A 21,536-nucleotide genomic window follows, 5' to 3' on the forward strand; every position below is an offset into this window, starting at 1 on the left:
TACTTATGATGGAGTGACACCCCAGTAAACCATCATAATTTGAAAAGAACTTAAGCTAAAAATGCATGTAACCTACTGAACATCACACCTTAGCCCAGATTGCCTAATGTGCTAGAGCCCTGAACATTAATGCACAGTTGGGCAGAGCCATCTAACAAAGCCTATTTAATAGATTTGCCAAAGTTGACCATCTCCTGCCACTTAGAGATGCCTGTGCTGAAAATCCTGAGTGGCTGAACGGCCATGCCTCTGCACCAGCTCAATCTGGAAGGGCTCAGCCACCCACCCAGGTCCCCATGTTAATTTCTCTGGATGCTGATGTTAAGTAGTTTCCAGATCATCTTAGTTCTTCTCATTGAAACTAACTTTGGCACAGCCAGTTCACTTTGGGGTCCCAGATTGGCACGTAAGTCAGATTAGGGGACTTTGTTGTTATTATTGATGGCTCCTCCTTATGGCTCATTCTGCCCATCATTCCCCTCCTCATCCCATTCCAGTGGTCAGCTGATTCCCACTCCAGAGAGAGAGAGAGAGAGAGAGAGAGTCTTTTATTTATTATCTGTGCTCCCTCGCCAGCTTTGGGGTGGAATGGGCTTTGATTTCCAGGAGAGAGTCTGAGGGGAACCACTGGAATCTTTCTGTGCCCCTCCTCCAGTAACTCTCAGTCCTCTCTGCCTTTGGTCAGTGAGGAAAGGTGCTTGTAAAGTGGCAAAGGTGACATTTAGGTTTGACCAAGGCCCGTCATCCTTGCGCCCCTTTAACATGTATTCGAGTAAGCTGTGGGGATTTAGAATTGCTTTTAATGTATACTCCAAAGACTTGGGGCTATTACCCATGTGTTCCAAGGACCAGTGTTCTCAGAAATTACAGTCACAAGCTTAGTGTATCACACCAGCAAGACCTTTCTCTCGGTTCTTTTGAAAATAAAAGTTTATAAAAAGAAGCACCAACTCGAATCACAGAATGCTGGGTTTGAAGTGAATGGTCTTACAACAAACATTTCCGTCTGCAAATGTCTAAACTTCTCAAAAGATAAAAGGAAATTAGGCCTGGCATGTTTCATTAATTTGGCACCACCTCAGGGGACACGTGGTACTCATTTTACTTGGGTGGATTATGAGATGTGTCAGTTTTTCCGTTCTCTTTCTCCAGGGCATTTTTTTACTGCAAGGCCTGTCATGATGACGTCACAGATCCCAAAAGAATTAAAAAATGCGGCTGCAGGCGGCGTAAGTAGTGTTTCTTTCTCCCCTCCCTTGTGCTCTCCTTCCTCATCCCCAAATTCCTTTCCCTTCTCCTTTTCCTATAGAGGAACATTAAATACCAAGTGTTCTCTTGAATGTGTTTGGATATTTCTCCCAACCATTTAATGAAACATGAAACAGATACCAGCCCTTGCTTAGAGCAAAAGATGAAAAAGAAATCACAGTTGGTGCCCAGGCAAGAGGCTAGTACCTCCTAGTACTTTTCTAGAAGTAGACATGTCTGGCCCACAGTTAAACATCGTGGATGAAATGGAGGCTACCTACAGCTTTGGTGGAAGGAACGTTTTTATATCGTGATTACAGTAGATGAGGGAGGATTTCCTAAGTTAAGAGACTATGTGTAGTCCTAGAAGGAAAGCAAGTCCCAGAACCCACTCTCCAAATAAAAGGAATAGACTGTCTTTCAATTGGGATTCTTGTAGGTTCAGACTTAGATCACCCCAGGGCAAAAGTACTGCTCCCAACAAGGCTACCAGTCACCGATGCCTACAGGCCATCCCATAGTGCTTTGCTTTATGGGGTGGACTAGACTGGGCTCAGAAGCTTGCAGCATAGACAATCCCAGTTGTCTTCTACCCCAGCTTTCCTCTGCACTCTCAGTGGTGACTCGGAACACAGCTTATGAGCTCCACTGACGTCATGCTGTGAAATAGTCCTTGCTTTGGGGAGGCCCAACCTTTTGCAGCAATTAGACTGCACAGCCCAGTAGAGATTGTTATGAACCCTAGAAGAAAATCAATGCAAGGCTGCCTTCCCTTTGATGGTTCGAAAAGCTCCTCGTGTTTGCTTTGATCCTCACCATGACCCCGTATAACTGGCTGGGCTTTATTTAATCCAGTTAAAGCAACAATGACCCTTCCTTATTTAGTGAGACAATGGAATTTCTGATAATCATACAACGAACATTCATAGATTCCAGTCCCCTGAGGTCTGCCTGAGTCCTGTGGTTTCAGTGCCCTGATCTTTCTTACAGGAGGAAGGATATCCTTGGGCTAAATGAATTGGAAGAGAGTTATAAAAAAACAAAAAAACCCTCTCATAAAATATCATTTTACAAGAAGCTAGTCAAAAGGCCACCATTCCTGGGCTATGCCACCCCAAGGGTCTTGCCATTGTGCTGCTTGAAGGGGACGTGTTAACCGATAAGACTTAAGATGATACTGCCTGAGCATCAATACACTGGTCTTCTGGGAAGCACCTATGGGCAGTACTCGGTCTAGAGACATTTCTGTAGAAATCTTCTCGGACTCCTTTCCACACACCAGTTTAGGCCAGCTTTTTAGCATCCATGATTTGTGTTTCCAAACTCTGTCACTATGCCTATACCCAGAAGGATTTCCTGATTCTCTCAACCCCCAAGGAAGAGCATCTGAGTGAGTCAAAGATGAAGAAAAAAGGTCATTATCAGGTTAGCCCCCGGGCTCCAGGACTCATTCCCGCTTCTCATCAGGTGCCTGGGAACTTAGCCATGCAGCAGGCATCCTCAGAATCATTTCCATCAGAAGAAACAGGCCATCCTGAGGCTAGATGCAGGCAAGAAATCACTAGAGCAAGAGGGTGAACTCAGTAAGGAAACTCTCATAGTGGCGATGGGGACAAAATGAATGGGAGAATGTTGAGGCCAATAATCCATTGCAAGGGTATTTTTATAAGCAAACCCATCCCTTGGGAGCCTTAGTAAGGCTCTGGCGTACTAGATGAGCATCCATTCATGTGCTTTTGTGTAACCTCTTCATGCATGGTCTCTTCTTGGTGCCTGTGGTGGAATGGTGAATGAGATCCCTTCCAAACCTTCTGTCAGGCAAAGAGACAAACCCATGCCATGTTGAGAGATATATAAATTCATAGAGACCCACATGCTAAGACAAGAGAGAAGACAATTTGAGGATGCCAGGGCTCTTATAGGAAGGCTACTACTTCATAGCTTGACTGGTCCTTTGGAAGGTGATAGTGGAGTTGAAACATGGGTGGGAAGAAGAGCAAGAGACTAGAATCAAAAGCAAGAAGCCATTTGCAGTGTTTAGAGGATGGGTGGAGGGCCTTTGGGGTCTGTGGCATCTGGAGAGAGAGGTCCAAAGTGAGATCATACTAGAAAGCAGAGATGGTGCTGAGAAGCTAGATTTTAGTCCTGTGCCCAAATCTACCAGGTGATTTTGGGAAAGGAAATGACATCATCAGGTCTCAGCTGAAAAGATTTCCTTTGCATCTGAATGGGGGATTTACTCTGGAAGGCAGAATGGAAAAGGCAAGATGAGGAAAGAACTTCTCTGATTCACTCTCTGTGAAATTAGAGTGTCTCCGATAGGACCCCTTAATATATTATTATGGCATGCCCCTTTTAAAGTTCTTACAAGTAAGGATTTAACTTCTAAGGTATTTTTCTCCATCTCTGCTCCAGGCAAGCAAACAACAGTAAACTTTTAGCTCCATACTCTTGTGAAAAGCACACTGTTATTTACAATCACTCCATTCCCCTCATTTCCATTCCATAAACTAAGCTAGTGAGTGTATAATCTCTTACCATGTACAACATCATTGCTGCAAAAGGATGGCCTCCTCCAAGCTGCTCTTAAGAGTGTCAAGGTTATGGAATGAGTGGTTAATATTTGATAATAATCAGAATTGTCCAGATGTTGTTATTCCCAATTAAAAGGTCATACCCTGGAGGACAGGATGCAGATATGTCTGGGAGGATTACAATAAAATGAATAATTGAATATAAACCTTCTCATGAAGGTCAGGAATTGGAGAAATTGGAGAAGATATGTTTGGCTGTGAAGAAACCTTCATGAGAAGTAGTTAGCATTGTTAGTAGCATATGGTCATAACAAATATAGCAAAACTGGAAAGGACAGTTGTTCCACCCTGTTATTTATCCAAACCTGTTAGTGCAGCAATTAATAATTCACCATAAAATGATATAGCTGTGAGCACAAAGCTAATAACAGCCCCCAGAATTTGTGTATATTTCTTACCCATCTGTCCCTACCCCTTTTCTCCTTCCCAGTCTCTCCCTTACCCTTTTCATTCCTCTTCATTCAGTAACCTCCAATGTTTCGTGTCCTCTCTGGGAGAAGTCCAGCACATGGTTATTCCATCTGTGGAGATCCCATCGTGGTAGTCTAGTTTAACGTGTGCGTTTCTTTCCATTTCCTCATAGCTCTCCATCCATCCAGGAAGCGAGTCCAATTCAGATGTCTAGCCAAGGAGAAGGCTCTCAGACTTTGCCATTGACTCATTTTCTTTTTCTGTGCCACAAACCTGGTCTAATGATTTACACTTCCCTCCCAGCCTCTGAAAAGTTGCCAAGGGTACTCTCTTAAGAGACAAGTCATGTTTAGATTGATGTGTGTGAAGAAATTTTCTTTAATTTCTAATCATTGACATGTCTTTGATTTATTTTGTTTCCTCTTTGCTGCCTTGGAATACGACCCCCACTCTATCTTAACTGCACCCTGGTAGTGATCTATTGTGAGTAAAGTGCGCTCCCCGCAGCCCAGAGTCCAGTTTTCCTGCTCTTTCTCTAGATGAGATACTTTTTTCTGTACAATTTCAGTTTCGTTTTATTTTTGGTATTCATGTTGCATGTAACAGTTACATCATGCCCCGACTCGCTCATGCCCCAACACAGTCCTTGTAGAGTAGCCAGGAGCTGGAGAGTGCCCAGAGCCCACTCTCCATGCATCCGTTCATTCCCCAGCCTCCAGCAAGCTCTGGACATGGTCTTATTTTTTCCATTCGAAAATAAGACCTTGACAACAGTGTGTTTCTCTTGAAGGCCTCACCTCAGGACTTTTAAGGGACACGGATTAGGCTGGAGTAACTACCACTCTATCTTTAGATGCTTTGTCCATCGGGGATCATGGTCATGCTTGCCTTTGATAAACTATACTTGTTTTCCCCTGCTATGGAGCTTGAATTCCCCTCCTGGAGGAAAAACATAGGCTACATATATATTCCTGAGTTGTGATATATATGATATGCACCAGTAGTTTATATGTAAAAATGCATATTTTTATATATAATCATAGGGAGATTCCATAGAGAGAGGAATGTGTTGATCATATTATATGTGCCTCTCTGTACAAGAAGGTGCTTGCTGGATATTTAATTGAGTACTCCTTTGGGACTCTAAGTATCTGCCTTTCTGGAGACAAGTGGTCATTATTTCCTACAGTCTATGAAGTTGCCTTGCTTTTAAGTACAACTTCTCCTTTAGTTATCACCCACTAGTTCCTCCACAGTTCCTCCGTGAATGTTAGGCATCTGGAGGATCAATGTGCTTATTTGAAGGAAAAACATTGGTTAACTAAGGGAGAATGCTCCTTTTCATGAATGAGCCATGTAGGAATCTAAACGAGTCAATACAAGTCTTTAGACCTCTCTAACTTACTCAAGGCATAGGATTCCATTTATCCAACCAGATGTAATTTTTAAGGCCAGTATTTCTATGTGTGACCTACAGCTGTAATGCTAGCTATCATGGGCACTAGCCGTCAGCATTGGGTCTTGACTTCCAGACATAAGACTCTATGGAAAGAGAAAGGAGACCCAGTCTGCAACTCATTGCGTTCATTGGCTCTGGAATGTGGAGGTGTTTCAGCACTGGACCTCTCATGTTCCTTTGCAGAAGAACAAGAAGAAGCAAGTTGACCGCTTGAGTTCTGATAGTCTTCATGTGTGCAAAGTCTCTGATGTTCTGTGTAGTACCAAACCAAAATAATGATCTTCTTCAGTGCGACACACAGTTCGGTCCATGTTGGCTCTGTGGAATGTATGTGGACGTGTTGCTTCTGCACCCCCAGATTTCCATGCTCTAGCAGTCTTTGAGAACTAGAGGGCTACAAAATGGCAGTCAACAAACAACTCCATTGGCAAAGTCTCCCACCTTTCCCAGCTCCAGGGTGATTGGTGCGAGTCAGATCAACTAGCTGGGTGTGTGCTCAGGGTTGCTGACTTTAATCTTTGCCTTTCCCTCCTTCCCGATCATGGAAAGCCATGTGTAAGACCTTCTTCTTCTCCAGAAGGTAACGGGAAGAACTGTGTTAAGTGAAGACATCATTTCTTATTTATAGAATATGAAAGAACCTCTGCTTCCTAGCATTATATATAATGATGTACCTCAAACAAAAACCTCAGTGGGCTTTTCTTCTGTAGAGGGTTTGCTTATAACTTTGGTAGCTACTGAGCCCTAGAAGAATAGCTGTAAAGTCATGCTAAGAAATAATGCTTCCTTCCGTGGGCTGATTTGAAAAGTGAGGCCATGATCTGAGAAGTGTACCTTAATTTAATGGCATTTTTTTTCGTTTGCACTAGTATCCTCTTACATTTGCTCCTTTGGAAACCTAAATGAGCTTTCCCTCTAGCAGCTGTAAACCTCCACCTGGGCCTCTTGGGCAAGGCTGCTTTTCCTCTCCCTTCCAATCCACCCCAGAAATTAAGATTGTGCAATTGCAACCTGGCTGGCCATTTGGTTGCTGATGCTGGAGGCAGATGGTACCGCAGACAGAATAGGCTGAAACCCTTCCTTCCATTCCAGACTTGGCTCAGAAAGGCCAACCAGCAGAGGACCTGAGGCCTGGCACCTGATCATATTAAATGTGTCTCAAGGAAAAAGAAATGAGCGGGCTACATCTGCAGCAGGTTTAATTTCTCACCATCCCAACCTTTGAAAGTAGAAGGAAAGTTTTGCAAGAGTGTGTCTGAGAAAGCTTTCCATTTTAAACACTCAAAAGTAAACAGAGAGCTTTGATGATGTCCATTAGGGAAGTACTCCTATTTTGTCCCTATAAATACTACTAGGAAGTCATAATGGAAATAGTGGATGAATATCCATTTTATTGTGGTGAAGAAAAGCACATAAAAGCTTTCTTCTGAAGTGATGAAGCTTTTCAAACATAGATTTTTGTTCTGTTTTAGCGGAAGGTGAGAACCCAAATCAGATTGTTGGCACTGACATGACCCCTTCAAATCATTGATACTGGTCCAAGAACAAGAACATTTTGTGGGCCAAAGAGAAAACAAAGTCCCGAGGGGCTTATATTTCTTCTTTCCCAGAGTTAAGTTGGCCTATGGGTACAATTCGTAAAACATAAACTTGTTCCCAGAGCCCTAAGACAAAGTGACAAGTACCTGCTGAGACACACTCTTGTCTAGTCCCTTTTGGGAAGCTGCAGTATATCTGCCAGTGCAGTATAAAACCAGGGTGCTTGCAAGTTACTTCTATTGACTGCTCCTAGGAGCCGCTCCTAGGAGGTTTCATCTCTCTGTCCTCACTGCCCCAGAACATCATAGATGAGAGGCTGCCCTTGAATTGAAGTGGCTCCACATAGGTTTCAGTTCTTAGAGACTGCAAAACCCTCTTCTCTGAGGAAAAGAGCAAGTTCTGCTTCAGGCCATTAGCAAGCTGCTGTCCTACAGCCAGCTACCACTAGATGTCCTCATAAACCTACTTTGCTTTGCCTTCACCATCTACTTAAAATCTTTTCTCTGGTGATAGGGAAGAGCCCTGGATGGCTACTAAAAAAGGAACTCAGCACACACCAATGGAGAGGAGACATTTATTTACGGCCAGGAGTAGATGAGAAACTTTTTTTTGTTTGTTTTAAATAGATACTGAAATGTTCCATGTACGTCTGTGAAACTCAACTTTGTGGGGGTTAAGTCTCTCTCTGATATATGAAATAAATCCTCTAGCCCACATTGACTATAGAAAAGAAAAAGTTACCAAGAAGATTCTGAGAGTCTAGAATTTATTGAAACCATAATGAAGGGTTAGGAAGCCATAGGATTGAGGAAGGTGATGGAGAAGTAATGCCCACGTTAGAAAGTCTGTAATATGGGACCTACGTGACTTTATTTTAGAACCCAAGAATAGAATGCCCACATTTTCTAGAACACCTACCACGTGGGAGGCAAATCTTCAGGTCTTCATTGCTGATCTTGACCACGAATAAAAGTGGACCAGAAGAAATCTCAAAACTGTGCATACATGCATCATGCCTGACGGTCACTCCACCAGATGGAGGGTCAGAATTGCCCTTCCCTTCTTAGACAGTAAACCTAGAAGGACATAGGTGACAACACACCTGACTGGGGTGGCAGACAAGGAGGCACACTCTTAACTGGTCACCTTCACCCTAGACGTCGTGGCACGGAAGGTTTGTCAGTATGTGGGGCTCAATCATTTTTAACTGTTTGTGTCTTGTCCCTGAGCCTCATGTTGATCACTCTTGGTGTGTGTGTGTGTTTGTGTGTGTGTGTGTGGTCTTTGTCCTTTGAAATTTCTCTTTTGCATTTGGCGTGAGCGTAAAATGGCCGGGAAGGAGTGATGAGTACTGGCATGTTTTCTGTTTTATGCATATGCCGCTTTGGAATGTGACTGCTTATAATTAACAGTTAATCTTCTTATAGCGAACGGGTTTCTGCTGCCTCGGTTACCAGTTGCAGCCTGTTACTGCATGCTAACAATACAAAATTTTACAACAATGCATGGTCTCCAGGACAGCCAACCGTGTCAGTTGCAAACAGTCCCTGAGAGTCACTGGTTTGATCTTATTCTCCCTCCCAGAGCCTTCTGATGTGGGAGGTCTCCACTGCCCATTGTGATAGGGTGACCACTGTGGGAAAAAATGATTCAGAAGTTACCTATTCTCCCCTCCTCATATATATATATATATATATATATATATATATATATATATATATCGTTCTTTCCCTATAAATGTGTCACGTTCTATTACCATGCATGAACCCGAAATGGCAGTATGAAAATGAAAACCAGGGACTGTTGCTAATGAGAAACATAGCATTTCTGAGTTTGATGGGATTCTCTGCTACAGTATTTGATTTAAAAAAAAAACAAGTTTTAAAATAATTTGAAACTACAGTGAAACAAACAAAAGCAGAAAAGAAACTATCTTCATCATCCTCTTCGTCGCAAGTAACAAGTCAATATGTCCAGTTGAAGCGTTAGGATAGAGAAACCAAGAGACTGATTTTCCAGGTGGTAGACCAGATCTGGATATGGTTCGGCTAAGTTTATTTTTATGTCTTCCATTGAAGACTCTCTTCTGCCTTTCTTGACTCAGCCACTGCTGTTGATCAGGGTGGCCTGGACATTGGCAGCACGCCTTGTGACTTCCTCTGACTCAAATGCTATAGCAGATGCGTATTTTTATTTTTTGGTAAAAGCAAAACTCAAGAGAATGATATTCTGAGAGTTGAACAGGGCTGGGGTTGCATGTTAATCCAAACAATGGGCTTAGTTAGGATGCTAAAGGACCGTGCACTGGGGATGTGAGCCTACTCAAAAGAGTGGAGTTGCTGCTGGAGGTCTCGCGTTCATCTTCCCCAGTGCCTGCTCTTCACAGTCATAACGTTCCCCTCACTTGACAAGCCCACTGTATGGAAAGTCATGAAGGTCTTAGAACAGGGCTTGACCCACTAGAGATTTAAACCCATTCCTGGTGACTGTAACATTCAAAGAAAGCAAAGCCACAAGCTATATTTTAGAGTAAGAGGGCAACCATTCTCTACAAAGGAAAATACAGAGGGATAATGTGACTTCCCACATGGAAGGGGTGGGTGTGGAGATAACACGTTTCCAGCCCAAGTTCAGTGTTTGCTGGTTGGAAGATGAGTTCTTCTACCCTGTGAGAAGAGCCTGCTAAGTGACCAGCAAGCATGTTTGCCTATTGTAGCAGCAAAATGAGATACAGAATTCTGTCTTGTGCTGCAGTATAAATTGACCAGAAGGGTAAAAGGTAAAGGCATTGAAAATGATAGAGATATCAACAAGCTTTGCGTGACTGTATTACAGGTGACTTCTGGATCAGTACCAAACTACGCTACACTTAAAAGCGTACCACACTGCGTTAGCCTTAAAAGAACCATTCAAGGTCCCTAAAATGCCAGAAAGATAGTTCATAAGGCAAAGATTTCATGTTATTTTACTATATTTTGGCCAGTATTTTCTAAGTAAGGAAAAATATGATTAAGGCACCTAATTCCCTTCTGATTTTCTGGTGGGCAGGAAGAGAGAGGCAGCGCTCACAATAAATACACCCATGAGTAGCTAAAAGCCTTCCAGAGACTAACATTTCATATTGCTCTGGGTGATTGTTTTTATTTGTGAACTTCCTTTTATGTCAAATATGCAGCGTTAGCCTTGAGTAGCGGCATTTCTTATATGGACAGATTTGGATATTTGTTCTGTCAAGGGGAAATTTAAATTCCTGTAGCTATCATGTAAACTCACTCCTGGGGAGTTCGGCAAAAGCGTCCTCAGGTCTGATATTAACATGTAATCGTTTCACATTTAATTTGATGGAAGCTTGTCCCAGGTTCTGCTTAATGCCCAGAAATGGATGAAAATGAGAAAGCCTATATATTAGATATATTTGCATCCTGCAAAAAACCATTTATTGTACCAAATAAGCAAGTCATTTAACTGATTGGCTGTGTGTCTCTTTTGCCCTCCTGCATTAATTGTGCCAGGGGGAGAATGGTGGTTCATTTTTACTGTCTATAATTTGCACTTTTTTTTCCATCCAAGAAGTGGGATGTGTTCAGCCATGCCTTCTTCCTGTGGTCACCACTCCATTGAGGGGACAAAAATAATATGCAACAACCTTGGGGGACAATAAAGGCAATTTATATTTTCAATGTTTTTTTTTTTTATGTACAACCAAACTGTCACCAACAGTCACTGCATTTTTTTCTGGGTCAAGACTGTTAACGTGAACTAAGACCTGTGTTCAATTCTACAGTGCCCTTCCAGCTGCTTTGCTGTATGTGACCTTGCCATTAACTGCCGCTCTTCCTCTCCTCCCATCCAACCACATGGTTATAGCCAAGATGTCCATCTACAAGAGAATGAGACGAGCATGTTGTTTTGATTGCGGACGTTCTGAGCGTGACTGCTCATGCATGTCAGGCCGTGTGCGTGGTAACGTGGACACCCCTGAGAGAGCCTTCCCGCTTTCTTCTGTCTCTGTTAATGATTGCTCCGCCAGTTTCCGTGCCTGTAAGTTTAACCTCAACACCACAGTTCCCTGTCTGTGCTCGTCTGTGATATCAGCCCTGTCTTGTGTTGTGCCCTGTGGTCCTGTGAGTCCACTGAGTTTGTGTTGCCTTCCTAATATGGTCTCGTGTGTGGTGATATGTTGCCTGTGTCTCTGTGTATATGATGAAAGGGCTTTCCTTTATGACCTTTTCTGTGCTTCCTGTGATCGTGAACAAGGCTGGCACTTGACAGCCTGCTGATAGACTTCCTCTCTCTTGTCTCAGTAAGTGAAAAGGAAAAGGAACGTGACAGGAGAGCAATCACTATCTTAATAGAGGATTTGTGAAAATGTGGGTCTTCGGATGTTAAGGTGACTATTAAAGTGGGAATAGATCAAAAGGATAGAGGAGAAGGAATAGTGAGAAAAAACGTTCTAGCATTTCAAAATACAAAAGCTACAACAGCATCTAGATGCAGATGTTTGCTCATATATATATGTATATATATGCTCATGTATATATGTAAATATATATGCATATACACACAATTTTGTTTTGCGTACTTGTTACTAGAGTCTCATTCCTTCGTAGCTGATGCTATCCTCAGCTCTTGAAGAGAATATTTATTTTTGAATCTGCCCCTCCATACACTGGCAGTCTCTACAGCTGCCTTTCAAAGATTTGACTTTGAAGGAGGCTCCAGAGACACTCATTAACATTTTAGATTGCCCCAACAATTTAGGCCCACTCAGCCAAGGTATTGTGTAGCAATCATGAATCTAAATAAGAAAGATTTAAATCCTGAATCTCCGGGATTTTCTTTGCTATATAGCTCAGATCTTTGTCACTGCCAAGCTTGTCCCCTTGAAAGAAGCTGTAAGCGTCACGCAGTTGACAGCTGTTGAGTCTGATGAACCAAATTCCCGAGTCACCCTCCTCTGTGTTTTCATTGGTGCATAATGTGTTGGTTTGAAATGCTATGGGTGTACATCCTTGTCCACTGAGAAGAGCTTGAGTTCTGCATGAGGACTTGGATGCTCTTGAGATATAACCATGACCAAGAGTTCTTCCTTTGGTAGTAGAGGAAGTGGGACAGGTGCTTTACCCATCTTTCTGTGCTTTACCCATATCTCCTTAAAGAAGACAACACACTCTTGGTGCTGCGTTGACATCTTACCCACTATCTCTTCTCCTCAATAATCAAAATCGGTTGAACTTTTCTGTTCCTTGTGGACGTTCACACCCATCACAAGAAAGAAGGGAAACATTTAGTTTTCGGACATTTGATCCCATGGTAAATACACATGAATGAATCATCATTGTCTGTGTTGAAGATAGTCCTTACACAGTACACTTGTGAATATCTAGCGAGAGAGAGCCACAACTCTACTGTATAGAGAGGGTGCTAAGTCATGCCAGGGGCTGATGTTCAAAGCTGTGGTTCATATTTGAAGTCTGTAAGCAGTATGTTGAGCTATTGAAGACATTCAGAAGCCTGATCTGAGGTCAGTGAGCCAGGAGTGCTGATGGACCAGACTGATTTAAAAGTGATACTTAATGGGGTTTTATTGAGAGACATTATAGACTGTATAGACTGTACCAAACATTTTGACCTGATTTTTTTTTGCTTTTTTTTTTATTTTGTTCTCGTGGATGATCAATACAAGTCCATATGCCTTATTTTGCCTGCAGGAATTTTTTTCTCATTCATATGCTATGTAGCCTAGGTAACCCAGGTCACAACTGCATAAAGAATTTGTCTGTGATGTGTAGCAGGGCATCATATTCAATGAGAAGCTGGTTAGGAAGACAATGGAGTAAGCCATGGTGGCACCACTGGCCAGATCCCTTTGATTGGCAGGGGTAGATGTGATTGCCAACCCTCTTCAACCTAAGGCACAATTTCTTCTTTTCTCAAAACCACCACACTCCAAAACCTTGGCCACAGATTTGGTGGAAAAAAACCTGAAGAGCCAGTTTGGCTCTGGGCTAGGGTCCTGTGGTCATGTCTTGGCGCACTGGCCCTCTGTTCCAATCACAGTAAAAACTATGTCCCCATGTGAGGCTCATGGTGTCCATTGTGTGCAATTTCCATTTTATTTGAGAAAAACCATAATTGCAGGGATTTCTCAGTTCTGCAATTCAATCCTGGCATCAGTGGAGGCCGAGGGAAAAAAATCTTGGGGTAAGATTGTCCCATCCTCTGAGAACTCCCCTGTTCATATTGTCATCCTTCTGCCCCTCCATCGCCAGCCCCCACTGTGAAGGACAGCAGGCTTCATGCCTTGAGTGGTATTGACAGCTCTGGGGGTGGCTCGCTGGCTCTGTTTCGTCATCCTCACTTCATCACACAAAGGAGGATTTCATCCATCCCTGTGTGAGACCACTCACCTTTGACCACTAATAATAAACTAGAAAAATCCATTCCAAGTTGAACTCTTTTATAGGCCTATGTCAGCGGTTCTCCTCCAATTAAAAAAAGGAGAACAAAAACACAAAACAAATAAAATAAAAAAAAACCCTCCGTCTCTGCTGAACCTCTGGCAGTGTGCCACAGCGATCCGGGCACCCCACGCGGGTGGTGGGTTGGGTAGTGCTCCCTTGACAGAGTGAATTGACTCTGAGAGCAGTGGTGAGAGTGGGCTTTTCATTAAATATGAGCAGACGTGAAACGGAGAGGGTTTGACGATTAGAAATGGCAGGAGAAGGGCCCTGGAATCAAAGTGAGGTCAGATGAGCAGGTCAGATTACTTCTCTTACATTCTTTAGTTGTTCTGAAGATCATTTTGAATTAGTGTCAGCAGAACCATGATGGATTTTGCCCTTTGTCTTTTATACCGGGGCTGTATTGTTTCCCAAGACACTCATTAAAGGTCATTACACTATTACAGGCTTGCTTTGGTCGCCGGTTTCCAGTTGAGCCAGTAGTACTTAGGAGACTGCCTAATTCGTTCCTCTCTTGCCTTGTCTTTCCTTCCCTCTGTGCTTTTTTTTTTCCTTATAAAGGAAAGGATTTCCATTTTTTAAGGGACTTTAAATTGAAACACAAAGCCCCATTACATGTTTTCTGAAGTGGGAAGGGAAGTAGCTAGTTCCCAGAGGTGGTAATGTATTAAAAGTGTTCAGAGGGTTTTAAAGACCTCTCTTCTAACTGCTGTTTGACACTCCTCTCCTTGGAGGCGTGGCCCATGATCAGTCCTTGTTAAGGCTGGTGCTAGGAGGCCATTTGTCTTCTATTGTACTCACAAGGAGATGGGAGGACAAACCCATACAAAGGCCTTCAGAGAGGAAGGACTGGTTTTAAAAAGATTTGTGATTTTAAGTGCTGTGAGCCCGAGGAGAGAGCTCAGTTGAATCCACTGTGCAAGAGTAAGAATCTGAGTCTGGATCCCCCAAACCCATGTAGAAAGCCAAGAAGAATGGTGCAGGTCTTTAACGCCACCACTTGCTGGATGGGTGATGGGCAGATTCCCAAATCTCATTGGTCATTCAGCCTAACCAAATTGATTATCTTCAGATTTAACAAGAGACTCTGTCTCATTCACGCACAGCACACCCCATGCACACATACCACCCACTCACACGCACAGCCCATTAAAAAAAAAATCTAGAAATGAATACTGAACGTAGAAGATGCACATGCTGAATTGTTTGATATTTACCTCTAGACTCTTCTTTATTCATGTCTAAGATGGGACTCGACGTTAAAATCTAGAATTGGTGCTCAGTATTAAAATCTAGAATCACAACATCATTTTCTATTTCTGTAGATCTTATTTCTACTTCAGGTGGCTTTTGGCAGTGTGTCACTTCCCTTCAAAGACACCAAGATGCTGTGCATCTGACATCTTTACAAGTTTCTGATCTAGTACAGAAAAAAGAGCTGTCTCACGACATAAACACTCCCACCCGTCAATATAGATGGAGGTTCTAACCAGCCCTGCTCTTTCCAGGAGAGCTTTTGAAGTGGGCATTCTCTGTCTTTGGAAGTTTATTCTTGAGTCTAGTCTTTCCTGGTGTCTAGTTGCTAAATGTAATAGAAAGGGACAATTACAATTATGACATAGCGACAATGAAAGGCCCTATTGATTCGGACCTGCCTAGACCTGCCTGATGTGATTCTGTTGTAACCCTGGTGTAAGCAAATGATTGGAGTGGGGGGAGAAGAGAGGCCTTTGGGTTTGTACTGGGAACTAGTGTTAGCTCAGGCACACCTGAGCTCCCCCATGCACCTTCCATCCACCAGTAGTTTACCTGCACAGTTCCATGGAGCCTTCAGCAAACTATTGAAGCTAATTTTCAATTATGCATGGCTTTTACTTCTGTATTCATATATCCCAAATGAGGTGTTCAGCTCAGATTGTTAAGCTGAGAGGAGAAGTCCAATATGATTAGGTGGAAAGGAGACCAAAATCAGTTTTGAGTAACCGTGAGTCTTGTCAGATAATAAATAAAACCCAGCTTATTCTCAGTGGTCTTCGGCTTGCACAGGCAGAGAATTAACACTGCCAATTGAACTGAAATCATCTCAGTGAACTAACGGCATTTTGAAGAACATAAAAACAGATACGAGGGCAGGAGGCAGAAACAGCTTTAAAGTCCATCTCAGGACACACCTATGCTAACCATCTCCAGAGTTTTGGAGGAGACACGAGGTTTAGCAAGCTACATTTAAATACCACCAGTCTGTAATCATATTACCCCGCCCCCCCCCGACAGATAATTTGGAGGCACTTCCTACAAACCCCACCTCCCCTGTCTTCAATGGTATGTATTCTATTTCTGGGAACCAGTGCCACACTGTCCTGTCACCAGTGAAGAAAATGGGGAAAAGACAGCCAGAGGATACTCAGCACATGTCGAGTTAATTTTAGTATTTCGTGTGGTTTTAACAAATGTGTAGTGACAAAGATGCATGGGATACAATGTGAGTTTTCTGCATGTACATACATAGTGTCAAGACCCCAGAGTCTGTCCTCCTATTTCACTGAAACTTTTGCTCAGTGCCTCCCCTCTCCTCCCACGCTCCCAAGTATCCAAGTTCATGCATCTGTGTCTCCGGTGCTTTCGTTTTTCATGCAGCTCATGCCGGACGGTGTTTGCATCCGTTCTCATTTTATTTCCCCACCTCCTATCACACTCATTGATTGCAAATACGAATAGAGCCTTTTAATTCTCTGGCTCCTTAGCCAGCCTTGGCCGTGCATCTTGATATGTCCATTTGCATTTTATTGTGGGAAGTGAAAATCAGAGGAAGGCAGATAGGGCCTGGCTGCCTTTTACCCATCAGCCCACGTGAGGAAGATGAATAATGCCCTCAGGAAGAGCCTGTCCCAAGCAAGACCACTGAAGCCAACACCTCTTGCTAAATTTCTGGCAGGCACACAGGGCAGAGAGTTGACCGGAAAGATGCCTCTCTTCAGGTAATGGAACACGCACAAAGTTGTCAGCTTCTGTAGTCAGTAATGTCTGAGGCACAAATCAACCTTTGCAAATAGCTTCCTCGGAAAATAACTCCTGACATTGTCTTCAAAGAATACCAAACAAAGCTCATTTTCACCCAGTCTGTGATGCTGATGTTTGCAAGCCCAACGTCGGGGGAAGTCGCTGGTGTGCAGTCAGAGATCACGCTCCTTCTCCACTCCCCCAGACAAGGTGCTGTTGAATATAACCTGAGGGAGAAGGAAGGGCTTTTTCTCTGTATGTACCCTGTCATATAGACATGTCCCTTTCCAGGAGCTCTGGCCCCTTAAAGAGAAATTACAAACTATGTTAGCAATGCCATAGGTACACCAGACAGAGGTCCTTACGCAACTGGCATGGAAATTCGGTTTGTATTTTTATGTTAGGACAGTGGCTGGCTGTCAGAGCACTGGCCTTAACAGCTCTCACCACCAGGCAGTGGGTTCTTTGCCTTACCTCCCAGGTGGAGGAGAGGTGTAGCTAGCTAGCACTCCATTTCCCCTCCTCCTCCACAACTGTGGGCGACAGATGCCAGGACCAGACTGCTCTTCACTTGAGCCTTCTTGTCAAGGCTCTGCCTTGAGCCCGAATCCTGACCTTTACTTGATGAAATAAACCACTGTTGAACAAACAAAGGTTTGAATTAGAGCAGTCTTGGAGCAAGTGTCAAGTCCATCTCCCTCCTTCCACCTACAGCGGGAGTGTGGATTAGACCAAGTCTGGAGTTTGCAGTGCCTTAGGCTTTATGGGTCTGGGGAGACATAACTTATTAACAAAGAGTTATTAAATTTTTATCAATTTTACAACACAATGTAAATGCCTCCTATGAATCTACGTTGTATTCATTATCATTTAAAACGTTAATTAAGTCAAAGTTGCATTTAATTTCTCTCTAAATGGGCCTCTGGGAAGAGGCTTTCAGAAACATCTGTGGGCGGGTGTAGCTGTGGAGCCAGGAATCCCTGAGCCTCCATTCCGGATAGCCCCTTGAGTTGATTGCTATTGCGTGTCTGTGACTAATTTGTTGGGATGTGCTTCGACGTTGTCTCAATTTAGTATCACACCAACAATGGTGTAAAGCCAGGCAAGAGACACTGTGGGCTGCTGTACAGATTTCTCGGCACCCCTCCTTTAGATACCATCCACACGGAGCCGGCAGTCTATGGGAGCATCTCTGGTCTCCATCAGACCGTGAGATTCTCCTTCCTCATATGGTACCAATCATTTGCTCTGTCTAGTTCTTCATCTGAGATAGACATTTGTTAACTGGATCGGTAAAACTAGAACATGGTACTTGGAAAAAGATGTTGATCTTTGGCATCTTTGATTCCCCACCTAAGCCCAGAAGTACAAAGCAGCTGTAGGGAAAGCAGTTTTAGGATGATGTAGACAGGCCATGCTAATTGATAAGAAGAGGCATAGTGAGATTTGGTGAGAACTTGTTTTCCCAGTGTTAACTGTCAGTGGTACCGTTACGTTTTGTGAGTACAGAACCACAGCTTCACAGATCTTGAATTCTATACACAGCTTGTGGACTAGGCTTGCTTATGGGATGACACAAGGACATGGCTGCTTGGTTAACTTGGATTCATGGCAGGACTAGACAATCCCATTGCTACATTACTGTGTTTAAGATACTCTGCCAGAACAGCAAGAATGTACAGGTATGTTGTTTAATTTAAAATACATATGGTCTTCGCTCCTTGCCTTGTAGTTGCTACCTTAGTTGGCAGGTATTGATGTGCCATGGTTACAGGATAGTCAGCAGCGGCTGCTTGCTGCTGGAAACTGAGGCATCTATAGAGCACCTTATTTGTGTAGTTTGAATAATTTGATGAGGAAGCAAGTGGTAAGCTGGTTTTGGAAGCAGATTGGTATGGCCCCATCTTCTCTGGATAAATTGAGGCACTTAGATCTTTGCACTACTGAATATGGTATGTAGGACTCTGCGTCTCAGGGATGACAAAGACATGCAGATGGCAGTGATGAAACTAGAGGTGATGTGGGTAATGTCAGAGTCCCTCACAAAGCGAGTGCCAGCCCCAAGACTTGGGAATCATTCTGTAGACTGTGGGGAAAAGAGGAGAAGAGAAGAGAAGAGAAGAGAAGAGAAGAGAAGAGAAGAGAAGAGAAGAGAAGAGAAGAGAAAAATAGGCCTTGGCAGAGGCCAAGGCAAGGGTGCTGTTCTTTATCTGCAATGCAATAGAAAGCAATTGAGATGTCAGACAGGGAAATGAACCAACAGAGCCTCTCTAGTGGCTTCCATAAAGAGACCAGTCATGGCAAGACAACTGAGGAAACCCTTCAAACCAAATAAGAAAAGGGAAAAGCCCAGGGGCTGTGATAGAGGAGAGAGAGTGGAGGTCCTCCAAGGAGCCTCTGAAAGAGAGGTTTTTGTGGAGCACCAGCTGGGTCCCCCCAGATGAACACCATTATCCAAATTCTGGTCTAAGAAGTTGTAGTCTCTTTAAAGACAGCTTAATTAATGGCTCTGGAACAGTTGGATTCCATTAGTTAGGGAAATTTCTTAAGCCCAATTCTCCCAGGATGACTAGTAGCCATTAGAATTCCTTCTCGAGCTTTTTGGTGGTTTCTTTTTGGGAGGGGGACTTACTTTTCTTTGGCAAGGACTGCCGACCTACCTGGCTCCACTCCTTTTTCCTTTCCTTATCCAGTACTTCTTCTCCCACAAACCAGCTCTCCAGTTGAATAACCCTTGAGTATGTTGAAGGTGACAGAGGTGGGCAGCTTAAGGGCTGTTGTGATCATATTGGCTCAGGCAGAGCAGCTGACAAATGGGGCCACCAGCTGGGACACATGACCAACCCCTAAGGGTCCTGGCTTCCGCTGCATGTGGTAGCTTCAATTCCAGATCATGGAAATTGTTTTTGAAAATTTTCTAGTATCTCAGGGAGACAGCGTGTCAGCGTGTCTCCTTACATCTGCAGAGGGGAAAAACAATGAGCACTTCACATCCTGTTCACTAAAAGTCCACCGCTTTTCAACTACTTGCCCTGCTGCAGTGGAAATACAAAACACATTTCCTGTGAAGTACTGCCACACAAAATCCTGGGACATCATGTGGCATTTCTAAGCACCATGGTACAATTTTCTATTTTATTTCTTTGTGCATAAGACCTTTCTCTGTGGTCATTGTGTCTCTGTGTCTGTGTCCATAACTGTGACATTTGTGTGCACCATTGACCCCCCAAGAGTAATTAAAACAGCATGGGAAAGTACTTGTGCCCTGGGTTTCCCCACAGTGGTAGGCCATGCATGCTAAGCGTGCCAACTTCTGGAAGTGGAATGTGGCTGGATGCACTCAACCAGCTAGCCACATGCTAGCTTCCTGTCTAGGATTTTGCCTCTAACCAATATGCTGAGCCAGACAGTCCTTCATTTGCTACAAGACATCTGCATTTCCAGCCACCCTGTCCTCCACACAGAACCTACAAAGATGGGCAGAACCAAGCCACCATTTTAAAATGTTGTATGACTAGACAGTGCCAGTTTTGAAGGGAGATTGCTACATGTACACAGAAAGTCCTGTCCTGAGGAAACAGTTTTCTTATGACCAGTTTAGATGGACTGAGCTAAACCAAAGTTGGCCTGACCACTCTCCACCTACTTACTTATCTGCCTGCTGTTCTTTCCTTTTTTCCTCTTCTTCTGCTTCTGCTTTGATCATCAGTATCACCATTTGATCATGATTGGTAGGTAACTACTCTCATGTTCAAGAACAACAGAACAAGAAAACTCCCCTGGGCTCTTTTAGTCAACTAGAAAGGACCTGTCATAGCCTCTTCAAACAAACAAAAAGGGTCAATGGTACACACAAAATAGATGCCAAGCATTCTGTAGGCATCAATGCAGATGCTATGCAAACTCAAGGTGAACTCTCTTTGGGTCCATCATCCCAGTATTGATCACCTTTGCTGACTTTTAAATGCAGTGAGAAGAGTCCAACTCCAGAGCTAGAACCATACTGGGTGTGTAGATGAGGACAGAGTGGCCAGAGCTCTGCCACATGTGTAAGCAGCGACAGGGGCATCTCTAGACTGAGGCACATGTCTTATGGGAACAGAGCTGACTCCTTGTGTCACTGTGCTCTTTCTTTCGACAGTAATAGCTCTCTGGGATGGAGTTTTTTGGATCTCACTCATTGAAGGATGAACCTAGGGGCTACCTTCTTTCCCTCCACAGTCAGAAACATAGCATGCGGCCATCACTGACTTGGCATCCTGTACTGGCAGGAACACTTGAGTGGAAAATGGCCTGGAGAATTCCTGTTCAGTAAATAGTTGATGAGGAAAAGAACAAACAAATGGAGGGATTCTCCATTGAAGAAGTAAATGGCATGCGGGACAGGCTCCCCCCAGACTCATGAAGTTCTCCTAAAGCTTTCTACGCAGATTACCAGAGAGAATGCCCATGCACGCATCCAAGTTGCAATGTCCACGGAATTTAAGAGGGGAAATGGAGAAAGGAACAGGGAATAACTTAAAAGTTATCAACTTGTGGGTATAGCCAGCATTCTTTGTGGAGGAGATGCAGTCACTTTTTTTTAAACTAAGAGAGGTGAGGATTCTCCCATGTATAGAACATGTATTCTACAAGATCAGAGACTAAGGTTATTTGGCTAATTCCAGCGGATCGGAATACTTTTCATTAGAGTCAGGGTGGACAAAATGAAGGCCAGCATAAGGACAGGGGCTCACTGGAGATCAGTGTCATGATCTGCACACAGCTGCATGTATCTGCTCAAGGGAAGAAGCATTTAAGGATGCTCATGAATTCAGGGGA

The 21,536-nt window shown here is 43.5% G+C and overlaps 1 protein-coding gene across 30 annotated transcripts in view; it reads left to right on the forward strand.

The window, feature by feature from the left end:
• The window catches only part of Kcnma1 (potassium calcium-activated channel subfamily M alpha 1), a 729,767-nt gene that overhangs the window by 583,466 nt on the left and 124,765 nt on the right, over window positions 1–21,536 (forward strand). For 10 of the 30 annotated variants that reach the window (XM_041633835.1, XM_041633836.1, XM_041633845.1 and 7 more), the window contains one exon: window positions 1,153–1,229. In XM_041633835.1, coding sequence (XP_041489769.1) covers window positions 1,153–1,229 — 77 coding nt within the window. Of the gene's footprint in view, window positions 1–1,152; window positions 1,230–4,727; window positions 4,737–11,118; window positions 11,293–21,536 lie in introns of all 30 variants that reach the window. The other 20 variants (XM_041633822.1, XM_041633823.1, XM_041633826.1 and 17 more) reach the window with 3 other exon arrangements.

Source organism: Microtus oregoni, unplaced genomic scaffold (genome assembly GCF_018167655.1).
Source record: "Microtus oregoni isolate MIOR12 unplaced genomic scaffold, Mior012 000045F_ref0000178, whole genome shotgun sequence".
NCBI lineage: Eukaryota > Metazoa > Chordata > Mammalia > Rodentia > Cricetidae > Microtus > Microtus oregoni.